At 35.8% G+C, this 23,462-nt stretch overlaps 2 protein-coding genes and 1 long non-coding RNA gene across 4 annotated transcripts; all 3 read left to right on the top strand.

Moving 5' to 3' along the window:
• Window positions 1–3,070, top strand: LOC132160309 (uncharacterized). 2 transcript variants are annotated; one of them, XM_059570074.1, is made up of 4 exons: window positions 1–159; window positions 1,529–1,861; window positions 2,081–2,395; window positions 2,969–3,070. In XM_059570074.1, the coding sequence occupies exons 1-4, from the start codon at window positions 102–104 to the stop codon at window positions 3,049–3,051; spliced, it is 789 nt and encodes a 262-aa protein (XP_059426057.1). In that variant the 5' UTR covers window positions 1–101; the 3' UTR covers window positions 3,052–3,070. The 2 variants fall into 2 exon arrangements, with proteins under 2 accessions (XP_059426057.1, XP_059426056.1); XM_059570073.1 differs by having other exon boundaries at window positions 1,529–1,864; window positions 2,072–2,395.
• A 92-nt stretch (window positions 3,071–3,162) lies between these two features.
• LOC132160342 (uncharacterized) lies at window positions 3,163–3,765 on the top strand. The gene is made up of 2 exons (XR_009437964.1): window positions 3,163–3,209; window positions 3,482–3,765. It is a non-coding gene; the product is annotated as an uncharacterized LOC132160342 (long non-coding RNA).
• Window positions 3,766–9,121: 5,356 nt separating this feature from the next.
• LOC132159313 (uncharacterized) lies at window positions 9,122–23,266 on the top strand. Its single transcript, XM_059568830.1, has 5 exons — window positions 9,122–9,311; window positions 10,773–11,105; window positions 11,718–12,044; window positions 20,420–20,533; window positions 23,205–23,266. Exons 1-5 carry the CDS (start codon window positions 9,230–9,232, stop codon window positions 23,264–23,266), a joined length of 918 nt encoding a protein of 305 aa, XP_059424813.1. The 5' UTR covers window positions 9,122–9,229.
• The last annotated feature ends 196 nt before the right edge of the window (window positions 23,267–23,462 follow it).

The following is a 23,462-nucleotide window of genomic DNA, read 5'->3' as shown; positions in this document are numbered from 1 at the left end:
GGCAGTCTTGATTCATCTCCAGATACGTCACGACTCTGTCCAGCAGTGCTGCTCCATTAATTGAAAGCAGCCTACCTGATCACACACGTTTGAGAGGAAACATGGGGACAGAGATGCTTTTCGTTGGATTGTTTGCAGTTTCTGCATTTCTTTGGCACGGTAGGACATTAATTAAAAAGAACGAGTAGTAGTTTATAGTTCCCTGCTCAAAGCAGAGGTTTAATGAACACCCAGATCCAGACAAAGATATCCCAGTCCAAGAACCAGGCAGTATATTATATGCAATACATTCAACCAATTTGAATTTTGTGTACCTACTTTAATGAACAAAGTAAAAAATCAAAACAACTAAAACTTTTTTTTCACATCTTTTTGTCCTTAATTTTTTTTTTAATGCACATCAGTTTTAATTGAATGTTATCCATTATCATTTGTCAAAGAGCAGAAATGTATCTTTGATACTGGAATACATCTAAATTAATCTTTAAAAGCATTACACTAACAACAAAAACAAAGAATTCAACAAATGTAAACTAATACACGGAAATACAAAACAAAAAAATTAAACAATTCATTAGAAACTGTAATACCAACCATTCTCCTGCGTTTACTTAAAAAAAAAAAAAAAAAAAAAAGAAAATTGACTTCCATATTAGAGAATCTATGTCAGTGGAGCCCATCAAGTGTTTGATTACCAACTTTCTTTATAATATCTTTATTTGACAAAGAAACTCATACAGGTTTGGCATGAGGGCAAGTAAATGACAGCATGAGGGTGAACTACCCAATTGAGTGCATGCACTTAAGTAAAGAGTGGCACGGTCACCCTAAAATATGATTACTGCACCAAATAGTTCCCCCAACATCACTGGGCTAGAGTACAGTCAATCTGACGATTCCTGTATGACACTCGGTCAGCGCCATTATATTAATGCACTTTATAAGTGCTTTTGTTATTTAAAGGAAAGTTCATGAATCGAGTTACAAAGGAATAATTTGGTGCATTCTAATTACTGACACTTTATATCAAAGTTGCAAACAACCACAAAAATTGAACTAAGAACAGATAAACAAAGTAGCCATTGATTAATCTCAAATCCAAATGCAATCAAATTAATTTATGTGAGGTTGATTTCTTGGCAACTAAGGATTGTTACACACGGCTAGGACATTTAATAACTACACAATGGTATTGCAGATAATAAATTGTGCAGAACTTTTATTTTTTAACCCCAAAATGAAAATTTGGTCTTTTGGGTCTTATCCCCTTATCGTTCAAAATCCCAAAAAGCTTTTTAAATACTTTTTGTACATGAAGAAAGCAATACAATAAGTTCCATTATATATTTTTTTTTAAAGTACAATATAAAAAAAAAAGTATGTTTATCTGATAAGTGAATGTGTAAATTAAAATGAATGCTTTTATGCTGTTTGATCTGGAGATAAGAATATTCGCAGCAAGTTCCTGTTTTTATGTATATTGTTGTCGCACTTTCCCAGCATTATTATGTGTTAATTTCTTCTCTAGGTGCGTCTGGTTCAGACGGAGTGTCAGTGTCAGTGATGGAGGGAGATTCAGTCACTTTAAACACTGACGTTAAAACAAACCAACAAGAAAAGATGAACTGGTATTTTAATGATGCTCTCATTGCTCGGATCACTGGAAATCTCAGTTATTCCTGTACTGATGTTCAGTGTAATAATGGCACTGAGAGATTTAGAGACCGACTGAAGCTGGATCATCAGACTGGATCTCTGAGCATCAGGAACATCACAATCACAGACTCTGGACTTTACAAATTAATCCTCTTCAACAGTAACAACACTCACAGTCAGAAGATCTTCAATGTAACTCTTCAAGGTGAGTCATGATTTTTAAAAGCAGGTTTAAATCACATCGTGTTTATTAAACCATGCACATCACTGAACTAAATCTGTATGAATAGACTTTCCACAATTAACTTGATATTTTGCAGTTAATATGGTTTCTACTGAATCTTCAGGAAATTGTTTTCAGTTACTTTTCGCCCCCTAAAGATCCTCCAGCAGCTGTTGGTTTGTGTTTCATGTGTTTCTGCAGCTGAACGAGGTGAAATAAGTGTGAAGGAGGGAGAAAATGTTACTTTGGGTCCCGGTGTTATAAAAAAACCAATTGATCCGATGAGGTGGTATTTCAATGACACTCTCATCGTTGAAATCACTGAAGACCAGTGTAAGATCTGGACCGATGAACAGGGTCATAGTAGTAATGAGAGATTCAGAGACCGACTGGAGGTGAATCAGACTGGATCTCTGACCATCAAGAACAGCACAAACACAGACTCTGGAGTTTATCATCTACAGATCAACAGCAGCAGATTCAGCGTCATCAGGAGCTTCAGTCTCACGGTCGCTGGTGAGTATCAATTAGTCCTATTACAATTTCAGAACATAATCATAACACCAAAGCACTTTGCTTAAAAAATAAATGTTATATATATATATATATATATATATATATATATATATATATATATATATATATATATATATATATATATATATAATTATATAATAACTAGTTTCTAGAGATAACACATCCTGATCAGGCAGCTAACTTGAGTGGGTGACTGAAGACTGAGAAAGATTTTAAAAGTGGCCCTATTATGCCATTTTTAAGGTTCCTTAATATTCCTCTGTGAATCTCCTACAATAGGTTTACTTGCATGCAAGGTCAAATATGCTTGTTTTCTCAAATATATACATCCGAAATGATTTCCAGCAGTTCTCAAATGATTCGTTTGAAGCGGTTCAAAGATTCAGTCTCTCTGAACCCCTCCTTTCTTTGTGTGAGCCTGCTCTTCCCTGATTGGTCAGATGGCCCAGCCTGTTGTGATTGGTCGTATGGTGCATGAGTTATTCTGCATAGGAGCACACTTCTTGAAGTATTTTGTCCTGGAATTAATAGTAGTCCTCTACTGTTCTCTAGGGAGTGCAGTGCAACTTCCTGGCTTATTCAAGAGGCATAATTTGAGGAAGAGGCTTTTAGGGCAAGTATTACAAGCATTATAGTGAGAGGAAATGACTGTCTGTATTTTGCAAAATTAGTGCTAAATTGTCTTTTTTTTTTTCTTTTTTTTTTTTTTACTTTTCAAAGGAGACGAGATGGAAAAAGAATCGTCATCATCTGTTGAAAGTGCAAGGATGAGGTAAAGTACTGCAGCCTGCTAGTATGAGATTGTGTTTTCACTGCGTGTGTGTGATGTGGCTTCATATCATTTATTCAGATATCATACAAAAAATCACCAATTAATCAGAAATACAATAGCATTTCTGCTCTTCTGAATTTTTCTTTTTTCTTTTTTTTTTTTTTTTTAATTCATCCGCTATTCTTTCCACTGAACGGCGTTGACATCAAACATAAGAAATGAACTGTCAAACACTAATTGTAACCACGGTTTATTTCTCTCTCTGTAATCTGCGAATTCTTGTTTCCTTGCAGGCAGGAAAACGTCACCAGACCTAACAGGATCATAACTGGATTGTGTCTCTGCACTTTACCTTCTGTTGTTGAGCTTTAACTTGAATTTCTTTAGACCACACTTAATCATAAAGCACGCACTTGTTACTAGTTATGGAAAACATTATCTGGTGGACACCGCTTATTCATCTGGAATAGGTTTACATTTAGCATGTATGGAATTTACCTCTGTGCCAATTAAAATGTTTTTCAAGTGACGTATGAAAATATAAATTGAATAAAAGGCAATTGAAACTGGAAAAAAATGCAGGCATAGTCTTTGACTGTTTTGCAAGCGTTTTCTCCTTTCATTCGCTGATCTGTACTAACAAATGCGCTTCCAGAGTTTTCATTTGTGCCTCTAAAGTTGACCAGGTAGCGCTTAATAAAGCCAACTTGCTGAAATCCGTCTTAACCTTATTATTCTTTTTGTGAGACTAAAATTTCTGACTCTAACTCTTCAAACTCAGCCCAGCTCTTCAGATTAAACCCGCCAGGTGTGCTATATCTTTTCTAAATGATTGGACTTATGGTTTTCGTAAAAATGAATATTAAAAATCCCATAGACTTTCATTGACAGGATGTTCAGATGAGCCAAGCTCTAAATCACATTAAACTCAATAACGCTTCACTTCTATGAACTATTTCTAATAAACTCCTCTAATATTTCTATCTGCTAATGAGGTTACAAACATGCTAAGTTTATACTTGTTAGCGACATGCTAGCCACTTGCTTTTCAAACTTTCTGGTCATGCTTTCTCAAGCCAACTTAGTTTTTGACTTTTTTTAAGTATTCAAGTATTTAAGTATTAAGTATTGATTTTTGTCATGCACACTGTGCCAATACTGCATTTACATACTCCTAAAAGTGCAAAGTGTATAATTCATGTTTTGCTTCTTAACAAGCTCCGTATGATTGATCCAGTGCAGAGCTGGTTTGTGTGGTTCAATAATACTCAGAATTAAAAATCGTTGTGGAGGAAATGAATTGGAAAAATAACTTGCATAGTATGAATCTGGTTGACACTAGCACTTTATTTGCATGTTTGTATCGTAAATATATTAGTTTTAATAACAGAATGTGAAAAATGTGGCCATCTGCTGTTTTTAAGAAACGTTTTGAATATTGCAAATGACCATTTAGGCAAAATGTTTTAATTGTTGCAATATTAGTAGCCTACCTTTTGTCAATCAAAATTTGATTTGATTTTAATTTGGATTCATCTAGTCACTTTGATTTTGCAATTGTTATTACTTGTTTACATGTCAATAGTTTTTTCAGTTTTAACATTTGTACATTATTTAAAGTTGCTCTGAGATCAAGTTAGTTTCACTAAATCACCCACTCATTGATCACGGGTCTCTGATGTCCTTTTAGTCATGTGACATGCAAAACATCAACTAGGCCCATTTAATTTCTGCATGAAATTGTTAAATTTAAAGTTATTCTACTTGAGTTTTTTTCTGTCTTAACATAGGCTACTGTTCATAATATCACTGTCTGTCTGTAGTTTGAACTTAGATGTTTGAAATGCATTATTTCTCTTTTTGTCACGTTATTAGACTTTCTTTCTGGTTCTCGTATAGCTTTTCCTCATGAAACTCTAACAGCATCATACCAAACGATGTGAAATGCATCTGCAGAACCTTACATTTATCATCAAACATCACCGATTGCTCTAAAATATTTAATCTACTCCCATCTAAATACAACTATAAACTATACAAACCATAAACAAGATTCTATGATGACAATAATAGGATTAATCAAAGTAGGGTATGAAACAACTCGTACTGGAATGTGAAATGAAGCATGCAAAAAAGCACCTTTCCATCCATTTAAGAGAACAAAATGATCACTTCCTGGGAAACTTGCCTAAAGTATCAATAATCAAAAGGCAACTGAGGAAGCCACTGGTTGAGACTCATTACATTTGTTTTCTCTAACAGTGTAGCTTATATATTTTTTTATCTTAATCTTCATAGAACCTACAGATATGTCATAATATGTATGATATCTGCTTCTTGTCTCCTCCTCTTCTGGATCTGATGTCATAAACCAGAACAGCCACAGTAGCCACGCCCACCAGAGCAGAGACGACCAATCGGATCACAGCTTCAGTAAAACTGCAGCAATAGATGTGGACTTCTGGGGAAAAACAGAACTGTAGTTTCCAACAAAGTGACTTTAGTCCCTGTGAGGAACTCAAAACTTAAAACATACTGTAATGCTACACAAATGAGCCCTCTTTTGAGAAACTGCAAAATGAATATGGGTGACTTAATTGGTTTTGTGTGTAAAAAATAACCGTATCAGCACTGCTGTACCTGCACATGTGTGACAGAGTTGAGTGATGTCCAGATGTGTGGTCTGGTTTCTGATGGGATTGTTGATCACACAGCTGTAGCTGTTTTTCTCCTGATATTCCACCTCCAGAGGTAGAGAGAGACTGATGCTGAGATCAGACACACTGATGCTGGACAATAAACTGTTTCCTTTGTACCAGGAGAGAGTCACATGACCCACATTCACCACTGAACACAACAATGAACAATTCTGCTGTGATGAAGATGATGATGATGATGATGAAGGACACTGTGAAGAGTTACTGCTGATGACAGGAACAGACAGATGAGCTGAAAACAATAACAATGTTATTTGATTATTCATATTTTTGTAATGCAATTAAATTATGATCTCTACTCACCGTAGACAGAAACATTGAATTTCTTTGATGACAGTTTTACTCCACTAATCTCTACTTTATAGACTCCAGCATGTTGAGTTGTGATGTTTGTGATGGTCAGAGATCCAGTCTGTCTGTCCAGCTTCAGTCTGTCTCTGAATCTTTCATCAGGACCGTCACATGTGGAGAAGATTCTAGCAGCTTTACTGATTTCAGCTATAAGTGATTGATCAGCTCCAAATGTCCACACTATGTCATCGTTTTCATGTATTTTAGTAACATAAGTATTTAGATGAACAGAATCTCCCTCTATCACTGACACAGACTCACCAAACACACCTGATGAACAAACAGAGCCAGATTAGACACGGATCAAGACTGTTGTTGCTTTACAAAGCCTTCCATGACTTTTGTAGTTGTCCTTTTTACTGCAATTTTCTGCAAAGTTTTGAAGAGGATTTCCATTTGCATGTCATGTAATATGTTCAGCTAGTATCTGGTGCATTTGACATATTTATGTATTATAAATGTGCATTGTCCCTGATTCAAAAAAAAAAATAAAAATAAAAAATAAGAAACTGAAGATCACTACAGTAGTTCAGAATATTTTCCAAGTCTAGAAACACATGTAACAAGCAAAGAATCGAAACTGAAGTAGATTTGATTTAACTTTAAAGAGCTGCAAATTAAAATGATCCTATGACATTAAACCATAAAAATATATGTATGACTTACCAGTCAGATGCCACAAACCGAACAAAACAAGCATGTCAAACATTTTAATCAGCTGTTCGGGGAAAGTCTGTTCTAATAAGACCATCCGCTTAAAAAAAAACTCCTTCAGACAAAGTTGGACCCTCCTAGTTCACACACACACACACACGCAGGCTTTTTTATAATTTAACACCGATAATGTTTAAAAGAAATTACTGGATATAAGCTAAATATACGTGATGTTATGTAAATCTTCCTAGATTTTTAATAGTTTGAAATGGCTGAAATAATGAAATTCTCAAAAATGTGGAGAATTGAAAAACAAACAAAAACAGAAAGTTCAAACAGCCTCTGATCTCACAAACACCGGTGTCACGGTGTAACGAAGCAGCTCATCTGAGTCAAAGTGAAACCTGCTGCGGTCTGTTTCCTCAGACACGTGTTTGATCTGCTGGATGAGAAGCTTGTAGGTGTGAGTGACCATTCAGTGCATGTGTCTTCAGAGCTTCCTGTTCTGCTGTTGTGAACCTCACAGTCTGAAAGCACTGCTTAACAATAGATATGATACAAAAAGACTGGTTTGAAAAGGACATATATTGTTATAAGTAAGATTGTTCATTTTAACACAAGGACGTACAGTACATATTATTTTAGCATTGGTTAGGTCATAACAACAGACAACAGACATTTAATTGCTTGATCAAAATTATTGCTAGGGCCAATTTGGTAGTGGCTGGATATTGCCCTCTCACAGCAGTGGATCCAAGCTCTTGGTCGATGATCATCGGACACAGATGAGATACTGCCGCTGTGCCCCGCTCATCTGATACCTGACCTCCCATCGTGCTCCTCATTCAGTCCTGGGCACACACTCCACTTCTCTTCACTATTTTGGGGGTCATTCACATTTTCTGTCCAGCCGCTGTCTCATACCATTCTTTTGGGGAGTTCTCTGGGTTATTCCTGGGCTCGGCCCTGTCAATGGACAGCACGCCAAATATACTAACCTACTAATTACTCTACCATATTATATGTTAGTGCGAACTCACGAAAAATAAATGTTTCAATTTACATAGACTAAAAAAAAAAATATATATATATATACAAACTATATGAATGCTTCACATAATACTGTACATTCGCAAAGAGAAACATCGTAAGTCAAGCAGCTGGATTGGGAACAGTGCAAAATGATTGGTAGTGAATGAGCATGTACAGTACAGACCAAAAGTTTGGACACTCCTTCTCTTTCAAAGAGTTTTCTTTATTTTCATGACTATGAAAATTGTAGATTCACACTGAAGGCATCAAAACTATGAATTAACACATGTGGAATTATATATGGAATTATATACATAACAAAAAAGTGTGAAACAACTGAAAATATGTCATATTCTAGGTTCTTCAAAGTAGCCACCTTTTGCTTTGATTACTGCTTTGCACACTCTTGGCATTCTCTTGATGAGCTTCAAGAGGTAGTCACCTGAAATGGTCTTCCAACAGTCTTGAAGGAGTTCCCCGAGAGATGCTTAGCACTTGTTGGCCCTTTTGCCTTCTGTCTGCGGTCCAGCTCACCCCTAAACCATCTCGATTGGGTTCAGGTCCGGTGACTGTGGAGACCAGGTCATCTGGCGCAGCACCCCATCACTCTCCTTCTTGGTCAAATAGCCCTTGATGCCTTCAGTGTGACTCTACAATTTTCATAGTCATGAAAATAAAGAAAACTCTTTGAATGAGAAGTGTGTCCAAACATTTGGTCTGTACTGTATATTACAGTCTTTTGTGGGATTATGTAGAAAAGTGTCTAGTGCGCAGAGAGGAGAGTGTGTTTGGCCTACTTACCTCTGTGTAGCATATAGTCTATGCTATAAGCTTTATTTGTTTGTATAAGCCCACTCACCTGTGTGTAGTATATAGTTTAAATATATTATTCTATTTTCAACAAAATGACAAACATGCCAGTCTTGTTTTTATGGTAAATTTTTAAGTAGCCTATTTCCAACACAATTACAATGTTATTATGAGATGGTGAAACTATATACAAATAAACAGAAAATTATAAAGCAAAAAAAATTTTTTATAGTCTTTAATAAACATTAATATTAATCGAAATCCCTCATTTTCTTTTTTCTTTCTTTTTTTTATTTACTGGATTTGAATCAATGGCATTTTCGCAACCTTTTATATATTTACAGTTGAGTTTCTGTAGCATATATATAGGCTACTGTTTGTGTGAAAGAACTTGAAAGAGAGAAAAAGTTATGTCAAGGTCAAAAGAAATGACGACTTCCTCTTCCTTGAGCTCGCGCGGAACTGTGAAAAGGAACAATGGCGGCTCCGCTTGGAGAATACATGATGAAAACAAAGTTTACTGTTACTTTGTTTACAGTGTTTGCTTTACTTCTGAACGGTAAGACATGTACTTATTACAGTTCGTATTTATGTCAACGATGAAAAAAATACAAATTAAAGGTTTTAGACGTATTTATTATCTGATGGAGGACCTGTGGTTTTGATCCATGATCTAGCGTCAAAAACAAACAAACAAACAAAAACTGTTTACTTCACTTGGACATATTCATTCACAGATTTGCGTCACGCCACTTCCTTCAGCGTCTTCACACACGGACCAAACTTACTAGAGAAGTGTGATATCATATAACTCTGTAAATAAATACCATTTAAAATCACGTCTCACTCACTTAAAGGAACACGCTCCTTATACAAATACCTGCAAAACCTAAATGGTAGGCTATATGAAAGCAATATTTGAATAAAAACATGAAATGGTATTGCTACTAAAGAATTATTATTTTTTATTTTTTTATTCAGGATTCTTTGATGAATAGAAGGATCCAAAGATCAGCATTTATGAGAAATAAAAAAGCTTTTGGAACATTATAACACTATACCATTCAGAAGCTTGGAGTCAGTGTATAATTTTTTTTTATTGTTCAGAAAAGAAATGCTAGAAATTAAAACTTTTATTTAGCTATGATGCTTTAAATTCATCAAAAGTGATGATAGAGACGTATGTTTTACTTTATTTCTATTTCAATTTCTATCTTTTAACTGGCTTACAAATCACATAACTGCTGGACAATAATCAATAAGAATGATTTCTTAAAGTTTATATACTACAAAACTTTTTTTTAATCACATAATAAGGCAGAATAGTTTCTATACTTAAATAAATTCCCCAAAAAAGCACTGGGGATGAATTTACTTTATATTAGTGGGGGTAGACATGTCCCCGTGTAATCTATTCACTCATGCATGTTTGACTGGGAAGTGAATGTGTAAATAAAATATTCTTCTGTTATTTATTTTGTATGTGTTAGATTATAAAACGAAAACATATTTGCCTATGATCTGTAGAAGAAGAAAAAAAAAACATTTGTGACCTTGGACAACAAAACTAGTCATATGGGTCAGTTTTTATGAAATTAAGATTAATACATCTTCCGAAAGCTGAATAAATAATATTTCCAGTGATGTGTTGTTTATTAGGATCAGACAATATTTGGCCGAGATACAAATATCTGAAAATCTGGAACCTGAGGGTGCAAAAAAATCCAAATATTGAGAAAATCGCTTTTAAAGTTGTCCAAATGAAGTTCTCAGCAATGCGTATTACTAGACAGACATTAGGTTTTGTTGTATATACGGTAGGACATTTACAAAAAATCTTCATGGAACATGATCTTTAATGCCTTAATGATTTTTGGCATTAAATATAAATGGATACTGTATAGTTTTGGCTATTCCTACGAATATATCTGTGCTACTTGACTGCTGATTTGGGTCCAGGGTCACATTTGTCTTTCTGTCTATTAAGAGATTTATAATAATCTGTGTATTTCTTCTCCAGGTGCATCTGATGTCGCCACAGAACTCGTGTCAGTGTTTGTGATGAAGGGAGATTCAGTCACTCTTCACACTAATATCACAATGAACCAACGAGGAAGATTTAAATGGTATTTCATTGATGATCTCATCGCTCAAATCAATGGAGATCTCCGTTATATCTGCACAGATGTTCAGTGTAATAAAGAAGATGAGAGATTCAGAGACAGACTGAAGCTGGATCATCAGTCTGGTGATCTTACGATCGCAGACATCATCACCTCAGATAGAGGAGTGTATCGACTACAGACCTTCCAAGGCAGACACATTAAAAAGACTTTCAATGTTGATGTTAATGGTGAGTCACTAATGGATGTTTAAAAGCAGGTTATATGTGTTCAAATCACATAATGAATATGTTTAGTATAATATGGACATTCAGAGTTGCTTTCAGACGTTTAGAGTGCCACAACAATTATTTGCTAAATACCGAACACATTTTAACCGCATTTATTTTGCTTTTGTTTTTTGTCAACATTGCTTAAATTAAATAGCCAAAAAGTTTTTTTTTTTTTTTTTTTTTTTTTTGCAGTTTTGTCTTGGTTTTCAAATAAAACATTTTATTACAAAACAACAATTTAAAAATATTAAAAAATAAAATAAAAAAAGTGTGAAGTGTTGTCATGTTGTGAACATAGTCTAAAAGCACAATTAACTTGACTTAGGAACAAAAATCTGCCTTTAAACTTGACAGAAATAAAAGATTTGAAATGTATCGTGATAATCATCAATATCAACTGATATGAAAAATGTAAGGTGATAATTTCTTTTACCATATGACACAGCTCTATATATCTTTTAATCCAGCAGAGTTGACGTTTCTAAGCCTGTAGGAGTAAAGAGAGAGCGTTTTCATGGTTTGTTTCTGTTCTAGAGGTTCTTCTCCAGCAGCTGTTGGTTTGTGTTTCAGGTGTTGCTGCTGAAGTGAAGAGAAAGTCAGTGAAGGACGGAGAATCTGTCACTTTAGACACTCCTGGAGTAAAAAACCCATATGATGTGATCACGTGGTGCTTTAATGACTCTCTCATTGCTGAAATCACTGGAGATCAGACTCACATCTGTACAGATGTTCACTGTGAAGAGAGATTCAGAGACAGACTGAAGCTGGATCAGACTGGATCTCTGATCATCACACACACCAGATCCACAGACTCTGGAGATTATACACTGAAGATCAGATCCATGAGAAACCACTACAGTGTCACCAGCATTAAGAGCTTCACCGTGTCTGTGACTGGTGAGTGTCATTGTGGCTTTACAGGGCAATGTGAAGATCAACATCATTACTTATTTTTATTGTAGTACCTTGATTGAAAGCATTGGTGGTTTTGACATTACTGTGTGAAACAGTGTTGACTGCCTCAAACCTGTTTTTATAGATGTGATAAATTCACTATTGGTTGCAGATTCAGGTGTGTCTTTAGCTGTTAAAGCAGGGATATATGCGGCTGTTGTTCTGCTGGCGGCTGCAGTTGTTGTCGGAGTCATTTGCTATCTCATCAGGAGCTCCACGAAGGGCAAGTATTACTACAAAAACACCTTAGCATTTTACTCTGTGTGTGATTTCATTTGTTTCTGTAGCGGTCACTGATAGTGTTCATTTGTCTTTCTTTATCTTCTGTGACTTGTTGTTGTCACACAGATGAAAAGAGCCCTCAAGATCGGAGAGGATCCCAACCGGATCAGTGTGAAGACACGGATGCATTATTCCCATTTTAGTGAAACGGCAAAAACAGGTTCCCAATGGTCAGACTGGTTTATCACAGGACACTTACTGTTACCTGGTTTGGAAATGTTAATCAGCTGTGACTGGGATCATTTTAGTAATGTAATCATCTGAATGGCTTAAATTGTGCTCTTATGATTTGATCGTTTCAGTCTATAGAACTGGAGTATATATATATATATATAAATGTGCTGGAATGATATTTATTACTCCTGAAATTTCTGTAAAGGTGAGATATGCTTTCTATATATGCTATTTTATCATTGCACATATTCTGGACCGATATGTTTACAGCTACACTTCAGTGATCTTAATATGGATGAACATATCTGCTACTATTATTAATATACATGGGAACGTTTCATATTTTAAAATGACTTTTTTTATTTAAATACTTTAAAAAAAACTGTAAAAATGCACTTAGATTATTTATGATGCATGTATTTTTATGTTATGTTATATTGTATTATTTATTTTTTTAATTTATTGATGTTTTTGTCTAAAGATTTATTGCTAAGCATGAATCAGTGTTATTTTGGGATTGTGAAAACTAGTATAGTTATCATTCAAATTTTTTCTTAATTAAATTTAAATTGTATTTGGACTTTGCTCTATGTGTTAGGGATAGAATGCTGTCATCTACAGGTTTGTGGAAAAGACTTAAAGGGTTAGTTCACCTAAATAGCTAAATTATGTCATTAATAACTCACCCTCATATCGTTCCAAACCCGTGAGACCTCCGTTTATCTTTGGAACAGTTTAAGATATTTTAGATTTAGTCCGAGAGCTCTCAGTCCCTCCATTGAAGCTGTGTGTACGGTATACTGTCCATGTCCAGAAAGGTAAGAAAAACATCATCAAAGTAGTCCATGTGACATCAGAGGCTAGAAATTGTTGAAGCATCGAAAATACATTTTGTTGGCTCGGCTCGGTGTTCATCTTCAGTTCTCTCTTCACAGCAGTTCAGTCAGTGTACTGTTTGAGTAAATGAATTACTCCGGGATATTGGTTTGTTTGAACTCAGAGGAAGTGTCAGCCACATTAAACAAGTTAACAGATTAAATCATTTGTGGATTAATGCGTATTAGAGATGCGAACCGTTTAAAACGATTCAGTTCGATTTGGTGAACTGGTTCAAAAAGATCCGGTTACATCTTTTTTAATTCGTTTGCAAACCGGATATCACAAACTGCTTTGTTTTGAACTGTCTTACAACAGACACGGAAGAGAAGACAATGATGAATAAAGTCGTAGTTTTGCTATTTTTGGACCAAAATGTATTTTGGATGCTTCAAAAAATTCTAACTGACCCTCTGATATCACATGGACTACTTTGAAGATGTTTTTCTTACCTTTCTGGACATGGACAGTATACACAGTTTCAATGGAGGGACAGAAAGCTCTCGGACTAAATCTAAAATATCTTACTGTGTCCCGAAGACGAACGGAGGTCTTACGGGTTTGGAACGGACATGAGGGTGAGTCATTAATTACACAATTTTGATTTTCGGGTGAACTATCCCTTTAAGGAAAGAAAGTGCAATGCCCTCATATATCCAGTCGAGGTCAATAGGGACTCATTTCATTTTCACTTCATTTTTCTTGATGCTTCCACTTCTCACAACTTTATGATACATTATTTGTGAACATTTTAAACATTCCTAAATGCATTAGAAATTTGTATTTTTTTTTTTTGTATTTATATTTGTGTGTTTATGTGTGTGTATGAGATAAAAAGGTTGCTCCACTTTGTGTTTATGGTCTAGGACAATACCTTTATTTAAAGGTTTGACATGTTCAGATTATACTGGATTTATTTATTGTTTTGACAATTTATTTCCCATTATGATCAAGTAATATAAAATATTTAATTTCTGCATTAAAATATTGCAAAAAAAAATTTGACAATAATATTTGGATAATGTTGATAATTAAATGATAAATGTTAAAGTAATTCTGCATATCTGATCAGATATTCTAAAAATCGTAACATTCTGCGTTCATTATATTACTGTCCATCTCTAGGTTGATCTTAGATGTTTGACATCGCCTGCATTATTATTTGTCTTTGACACTTTATTAGACTCTCTTTGTGATTCACATATAGCTTAAATATCTGCAGTCCTCATGATACAGGATTTATCTACAGTTCCTTAAACTGTCAGCAATACATTACAGATTTATTCAGTCTACATCTAAATGCAACTTATATAAAATTATAACCCATAAATGAGTCTATGATGAGAATGTTACTATTAAACAGTACAATATGCAACAAATGATAATCAATGTCACTTATTGATTGTTAATTGATAATTGTATTTAAAATAGAATGTAAATTTAGATTACAGGCCTATATATTTTTATCTTTACAAACTAAAGCTCCAAGATCTCACATTTTTTTTTTATGATATCAGTTTTTTTTGTCTCCTCCACTTGTAGAACTGAAGCCATAAAGCAGAAAAAACACAGTAGCCACGCCCACCAAGGCAGAGAGGACCAATCGGATCACAGCTTCAGAAGTAGCACAACATTGACCCTGGCATTCTGAGAGAGAGAGAGAGAGAGAAAGGGCAAATAACCAATAATGAAACGGAATTGTGATTTTCAACAAACTGACTTTAGTCTCATTATGCAATTTCGCAAAATCCCACTTCTGCTATTATAGAAAAGTGTGGGGGACTTAGTTCTCTATGGAAAAATAAACAACCAACTAACTCCAGCTCTGCTGTACCTGAACATGTGTGACAGAGTGTAGTGATGTTGAGATGTGTGGTCTGGTTTCTGATGGGATTGTTGATCACACAGCTGTAGCTGTTTTTCTCCTGATATTCCACCTCCAGAGGTAGAGAGAGACTGATGCTGAGATCAGACACACTGATGCTGGACAATAAACTGTTTCCTTTGTACCAGGAGAGAGTCACATGACCCACATTCACCACTGAACACAACAATGAACAATTCTGCTGTGATGAAGATGATGATGATGATGATGAAGGACACTGTGAAGAGTTACTGCTGATGACAGGAACAGGCAGACGAGCTGAAAACATGAGAGAAATATGCATAAAATCTATGTCATTTGATGAATCAGTTTTGTAATGTGATTAAATTGCGATCTCTACTCACCATAGACAGAAACGCTGAATGTTTTTAAAGAAAGTTTTTGTCCTCTGATCTCTAGTTGATAGAGTCCAGCATGTTTCGTCGTGGTGTTTTCTGATGGTCAGAGATCCAGTTTGATTGTCCAGCTTCAGTCTGTCTCTGAATCTCCCATCAAGAACATCATCATATGTGATGAAGTTTCCAGTAGCTCTATTGATTTCAGCAATCTTTTCGGTTCCAAAATTCCACAGTATGTCGTCATCTTCATGTATTTCAGTAACATCAGTGTTTAGAGTGACAGAATCTCCCTCCATTCTTGAAACTGACTGTATTTCATTTGTCTCAGCACCAAACACACCTGGTGAACGTGAACAGGTTTTGTCAGAAATGAAGACTGTTGCTAATTTACAAACCCTAAAGTCAGTTGTAAATTGTAATGTTTAAATGCAAACAGAACAACATCCCTTAAAAAAAATTTCCTTGATTTCCGTAGTTCATGAATTCCGACAATTTCTGTTTTTCTTTTTTTAATTTCCATTTTATCTCATGTAACGTCTGCTAAATAAAATGTTCCAATGTAACAACCTCTAAAATACAGACATTGCCCCCCCCCCCCCCCCCCACAACAAAAAAGGGGTCTGAGAAATTAAAATTCACTGATTGTCTTTGTATTCACTGTGAGATCCTGTGCACCTTAATAAAGTTTGTAAACACAGACCTGATGTGTGACACTATGACAGTAAGCCATAAAAATACATGCATAACTTACCAATCAGATGACACCAATACAAACAGAACAAAACTAACACGTGAGACATTTTCTTTAATGGTTCAGTGAAAAGTCTGAGATAATACCACTATCTGCTAAAACAATCAAACTGATGTAACCAAACACAGCAGTATTAAACTGGAGTGTGAATCCTCCCACAATTTTTGATCCTCCTAGTTCACACACGCACACACACACACACACATAAAGACCATTTGCCATCTCTCATTCCCAAGCGTGACACTAGCAGCTTCAACAGAGTCAAACTGAAACCTGCTGTGGTTAGTTTTCTTCACATGTGTCAACTGCTTGGTGGAGAGACAGCTTTTATAGGAAAGTGCCCTTTGGGTTGATGTGTGTTTGGTTTGTACATGAAGAGCATTTTCCTGACCTGAACTTCACAGCCTGACTTTACACAGAATTGCTTTACATGAATAAAGTACTGACAGCTGCTCATCGCTCAACACTGAACCTACCCTTTATTATTTAATCTGCAGACACCATGATGAGAAACTGAGGAAGAAAAGATATTAACAACATATCAGCCAGAGCCACGGCAAAAGGTAACATTGATGTGGTGCATTTGAGGGGAGATAAGAATACAGTTCAAACTGTTTCTGTTTTTTGTAGTGGAATAAAAATACAATATAATAAGATAAATGAAATTCTACAAATATGGTTGGATGTGCAATCTGGACTTTCATAATTGGTCATAATGCCTGCAAGCTGCATCCAATGGGCTTCTCTATCGGTCTTGATACCTGAAAATGAAAGAGGTAACTTGGTATCACCCTGTATGAAGTTCTACAGTATCTAGAATATGCAGAATAGGACTGAGAGATACAGTTCTATTTCGAATAGGGCACACATCCCTTAATTACTCACTATTCATCATAGGGAACAGACAATCTGAAAACTGTGCACAGTGTGGCCTGCCAAGTCCGAACTGCCGGGCCGAAACTGCTTGTTGTCTGGGTTGTGAAAAATAGTGAATAACTTTACTGTAACACACTGTACTTTCACCAAATTCAGTTCACACGTCACTGCTCTCCTGCTGGTTATACTAAAACTTTTATTTTGAAAGTAATTACTTTGGCAAATTTTCTATGATTTTTTTTTATTATGAGCAATTATTTTCAATTTGAGTGTTGTAGTATAACCAGCAGAAGAGCAGTGATGTGTGAACTGAATTTGATTAATGTGTGTTACAGTAAAGTTATTCACTATTATGTCTAATAACAGTGAAGTTAATAACTATTTTTCATAATAAAAAAATCATAAAAAAATGTGCCAAAGCAATTATTTTCAATATAAGTGTTGTAGTATAACCTGGAGGAGAACAGTGATATGTGTGAACAGGATTTTGTGAAAGTACAGTGAGAGGCGGATCTACGGGAAGGCAGCAAAACATTTTTCGCGTTTCGCACTTTGCAGACGGTCCCTTCGAACATGTCTCTCGGACGACAGAGCGGAGGAACGCTTGTTTTCAGGAAAACTCACCTGTAGCTCGTTTACACCATCACTACGAGTAAAAAAAGAGGCCTAATTCGTGTACTAAAAACATTTTGCTGGCGAGTTATTGTTCCGGAAAAATCGAATCTGTCAATATCTTGCAAACTTTACGAACTCCAAAAGACAACACCGCGTATGCACGTGCCAACGTCCAGTCTTGACTGTGCCCGATGGCGGTGCCGGTGTTCTGACAAATAATGCTACCTATCAGATTATGCTACCAACACTGTATTTATCATACTGTAAGGGTAGGTTTAGGGTTGGGGTAGGTGTACATGTTAATAAAGCCTCACACCTTATTAATATCATGCATGAAGCAAAATCTGATAGGTAACACTTTTCGCTATCGAATTATGCTACCATTGGTTTTAATGGGAGGTAGCATTTTTCGACAAGGCAGCACAAATCGACAGAACACCGGCTGCTCCAGGATTGATGACTGAGTTTGTATTCAGTGTGGCGATGGTTTCATGGCTCGCGCACGGTAAGACGCATATTCGCTACAATTCCTCCTCTCGTCAAGGGTAAAACCCAATAATTAAGTCATTTTAGACACATTTTCTACAGAGCGGTGAGCTGCTTATTCTGTCTGTCTTCAGAGTATCTGGCCTGTTTAACGAACGATTACAAGCTTCGTAATATTTTCACACATTATATTTTGGGAAATGATTGCATTGCAGTTTTTTTCTAAAATCTAAGAATGTTACTTAAAGATGAAGTTTGAGATCATAGTATTTGGAAATTTAGTTAACGACACGTCACTTTGTAGGTCATTCGTCTGTTAGTGTGCCTCGGGTTCGCCTAAACACTTTTCAAATAAAATAAAGATATATGGACGATGCACTTTTTATTCTTCTTAACTCCAGAAGCAACTCACATGGCAGAAATGAGTGCTCTCATTAAGACACGTGTGCACACACACCTCGCCTACGGCAAGCGCCGAGGGTCAGAAAAGCCATACACACACACCCACGCAACCGTACTGTGAATAAATTAAATAATCATAACTAAAGCAAAAATGAAACATACATTTTGGGAACATTTAGAAATAAGTTTCATTAAAAGTCAATAAAGTCTTGATCAACATGAATATTGATCATTTACTACACGAAGCCGTAGTTCTCCGACAACCTACACAAAATCACGTTCATAATCATGACGATTAGGGCTGTCAAAATGACTGAAAAACTAAATTAGAGTTTTTTACTTAAATATTATCAAAACTTAAATTATATTCGAATGTAAGATGCATAATTTTAGTTAGGGTGAAGAAAAGCTTTTGGATTCTCTCCTGAGGCATTAAGAGGTCGCAAAATATAACTAAAGCACGTTTATTCCAAATAGAAAAGCTACTGTAATATAGCGTTGATTGTCGCCTTCGACAAGCATTCGATAATGAGCGCGATATTGTTTTTTTGTAGTCTTCCAGAAGTGATTTTATAATTTGCTGTTCATTTTTCTTTCAGGTTTTCTCAACGTTAATGCAGAAATCGTCTCAGTGTCTGTGTCAGAGGGAGATTCAGTCACTCTACTCACCGATATTAAAAAAAACCCAGATGACAGAATCAGATGGTACTGCCTTAATGCTTGCATCGCTCAAATCACTAGAGATCAGAGTAAGACCTGTGAAGATGATGAGTGTAAAGAGAGATTCAGTGACAGACTACAGCTGGATGATCAGACTGGATCTCTGACCATCATCAACACCAGATCCACAGACTCTGGGCTTTATGATCTGAAGATCAATGCCAACAGCAATATAGAGACCTTCAATGTGTCTGTCCATGGTGAGTGATTAATGAATGCAGGGAAACTCATGTGCACAGTCATTTTGATGGTTTGTTCCTGTTATAGAGTTTTCTCATCAAACAGATCCTCAAGCGGCTGTTGGTTTGTGTTTCAGGTGTTGCTGCTGAAGTGAAGAGAAAGTCAGTGAAGAACGGAGAATCTGTTACTTTAGACACTCCTGGAGTAATAAAGCAACCAAATCATTCGATCACGTGGTGTTTTAATGACTCTCTCATTGCTGAAATCACTGGAGATCAGAGTAAGATCTGTGAAGATGTTCGGTGTGATGAGAGATTCAGAGACAGACTGAAGCTGGATCAGACTGGATCTCTGATCATCACAAACACCAGATCCACAGACTCTGGACTTTATAAAGTTGAGATCAAATCCAACACAATCCACTACAGTACCACCAACACTAACAGCTTCACTCTTTCTGTGACTGGTGGTGAGTATAATTTTGGCCATATGAAAGGGAAACAACTCTTACAGGAGAACATAAAGGAAAATGTTGTTGCTTCTTTTTATTGTAGTATGTCTTGGTATCAAAGCATTGGTTCTTTTGATGTCTTTGTATGAAACTTTATTCTACTTTAAACTGAATCAGATTCACATGTGCTCTCTCAGACCTGTGGATATCTTGTAATATTGGTTAAAGATCAGTCTGACAGATTTGCACACATGTATGTCTGTGTGTCTTTATCTGTTCCAGGTTCAGGTCTGTCTTCAGCTGCTGTAGCAGGAATTGTTGGTGTTGTTCTGCTGCTGCTGACTGTTGTAGCTGCTGCTGCTGTGATTCACTATCGCTGCAGGAGCTCCATTAAGGGTAAGTGTATACTAGCAGATAGTATAGTGAGAGGAAAACATCTTTATTTTCTAATTGATGTGTGATTTGAAATTTTATTTGTTTCTGTTGTTGAAAAGAAGCATGTGAAGCCCATATTTATAATACATTATAAGGGTATTCTTAAGACATTATAATGAATGCATAATGCATTATATAAATTCTCATAATATGTTGTAACCACTCATGAATAATCATAAGAACAGTTTAAATATAATTAGAGGTGGGCATAGATTAATTTTTTTAATCTAGATTAATCTCACTGTGATCTTGAAATTAATCTAGATTAAAATGGTTCATTCGAATTCTGCCGAAGGCATTCAGAATATGTGTGTTGCCCAAATAAAATTGACAAACAGTAAGTCTTTGATAAGGGGTTTATCAAGCTAGGTGGTGCATATGAAAAGGGGCTCATCTCCTGTTTCCAAAATGCATCGCAAAGAGCTTGAAAGCTGTAAACTAATTCCACATTGCACAAGGTGCAAACATCGAGTTCGTGCTGCACCACATACGTAACGCACACGGACTACATACGCACTGCAGATGGAGTATGTGTGAAACAGGCGTGAGCAGGGCCGTAGCTGGGGTCAGCGGGGACCCGGTGAAGGTTGTACCAGTGGACCCTGTTTGAAATTGTTTAATTTGTATGTTCGTTTATTTTTATTTATTTGTGCTATTTACACAATGTTTAAGTTTTTTTCAAGTTTGTAGGTGTCAAGGTACAGAAACCAAATAATTAAATGTAAAATAGCACTGGATAGTCTTCAATGTAAAAATGAAATATACAATCAAACCTACGTTTATTCAGACACCTTCAACATTTCTCACATTATTACAGTTTTGCTATATATATAAAAAAAATTATATCTGGTGTCTGAATAATTTTTGGTTTGACTGTTAAAACTACAAAGTAATTCAGTCAAGAGCAGTGAGTGATTTTCACTTTAATTTTCTTGGATTAACATTACAGCAGCCAGTAGCTAAATTAGGCGCGGTCACTTTAAGAGATCATGAAATGTTTACTTTCCCTTTAGAAATAACGGACAGTTTTATCGAGCATCATTTCCAAGGTGGATATTTTGACATATTTTATGTATTTGTCGGCACAAGAGCAAAAATAAGCAAATTCGATGTTCAAGTGTTTTGAGACGCCTTTCTCTGCGTGAGCCCTGAACACCAGAACACCGCGAGTACTGAATTGGGCTCTTTCACATCTTTTTTTTTTGTTCAAACAGCGATTTGTATTTGTTCGTTCAGGTGCAGGAGGGACTTCGAGGAGAACTTCACAGAAGAGAGCTCGGTTCAGTGTCGCTGCGCGACTCTCTCTCTCGTGCGCACCGAACACAGCGTGCGAGTAACCAGCTGCTCTGTTCAGCTTTTCCGCGTCTTGTGTTTGGATGCTTTAATGTTTAAATCGACAAGCGGTAAGGCTTAAAAACACGTGAAAAAGATAAGCTTTCGTGACGATGCGCAGCAGTGGCCCGTCAACTGTCCTGAGCATCTTTTTAGGCTGCCCTCAGCCAGTCGGTTATATAAAATATCAAGGTGAAAGTCATCATAGCTTGCTTAGTATAGACCCAGCTCCCAACCCAACTTTGAGAATAGATTAACGGCGATATTTTTTTTATCGCCCGATAAGAGTTTCGTGTTAACGCAGCACGTTAACGCCGATAACGGCCCACCACTAAATATAATATTTACTTATTTGTGATTATAGCTTTTAAGAGTATATGATGATTTACAACACAATGAACACGCTACATCCACTTAAGTTATAATGTATTATAAGTCTCATATCTTGCCATTTTTCTGATGCTACTTTACTTAAAGTGGTCAAAGACCACTTATAAGTAGTAATAATAAAAATGGAAAAAAAATTCTCTCAAACAGCTATAATATCTGATATCATGTCAGATGAATGTGTAATATGACACATTTGCTTTGAACTATTTTTATTGTAATATCAGTTTGATTATTTTGATGGTACCCCTTAGACAGCTGTTGGCTAACTCTGCAACTGCATATCAACATATCAACCTGCATATCAGGTCATTAGAGTATTACTATGTCTGCTACTGTAAATATATGCTAACACTTTATTTTGATGGTCAACCAACAGATAAACTGACTATAAGTGTATTTGCAAGTACATCAACTTATTAGTTCTACCATTCTTGAGAATATTAATACTCTAATGAGAGTTAGTTGGGATGTAGTGGCAAAGTTGCTTATAGTCGATTGATTAACTGAAGAAAAACTGCAATATTTAAATTCAGAGTATTAATCTCACATCAATAAATTAACATTAGCTCCACAGAAACACTCAAAAAACACTCAACATCTAACCACTCCCAAGCTGTAGTAAGATAATGTTATAGTCCATTATACTGTAAATGAAGTAGATTTAATATGGTGTTCACTGAGTGTTATAAATAATCATACTCTTAAACTTATAACCACTAATATGTAAGTATTATGATGTATCATAATTGTTGTTATGATTATTCATGAGTTGATATAACATAAGTGTTTTTATAATGCATTATGCATTCATTATAATGTCTTAAGAATACCCTTATAATGTATTATAAATAAGGGCTTCATAGAAAGTGTTACCCATGTTTGTTTGTTTGTTTGTTTGTTTTTTGTACAGATGAAGGGAGCCCTCAGGATCGGAGAGGATCATGTGCCGTGACCGTTTGCTTGCTTTTTTGAGCATCAGCAGCTGCACACTATTGCCGATGGTACCCCCTTCCCCATTTAATTGATTGGATAGTTGCAGTTTTTATATTTAAAAAAAAAAGTGCATTTATTTAATTTTTGTGGGTTAGTTAATGGCTTGTGGTGAAGGCTTTCCTTTAGCGGTTTCATATTTAAGCAGATCTCGATGAAGTTCAATGTGTTTGACTTA

This window comes from Carassius carassius, chromosome 16 (genome assembly GCF_963082965.1).
Source record: "Carassius carassius chromosome 16, fCarCar2.1, whole genome shotgun sequence".
NCBI classification, from domain to species: Eukaryota; Metazoa; Chordata; class Actinopteri; order Cypriniformes; family Cyprinidae; genus Carassius; species Carassius carassius.
The sequence above is the reverse complement of the archived record's forward strand: the minus strand, read 5'-3'. Positions and strand labels throughout refer to the sequence as shown.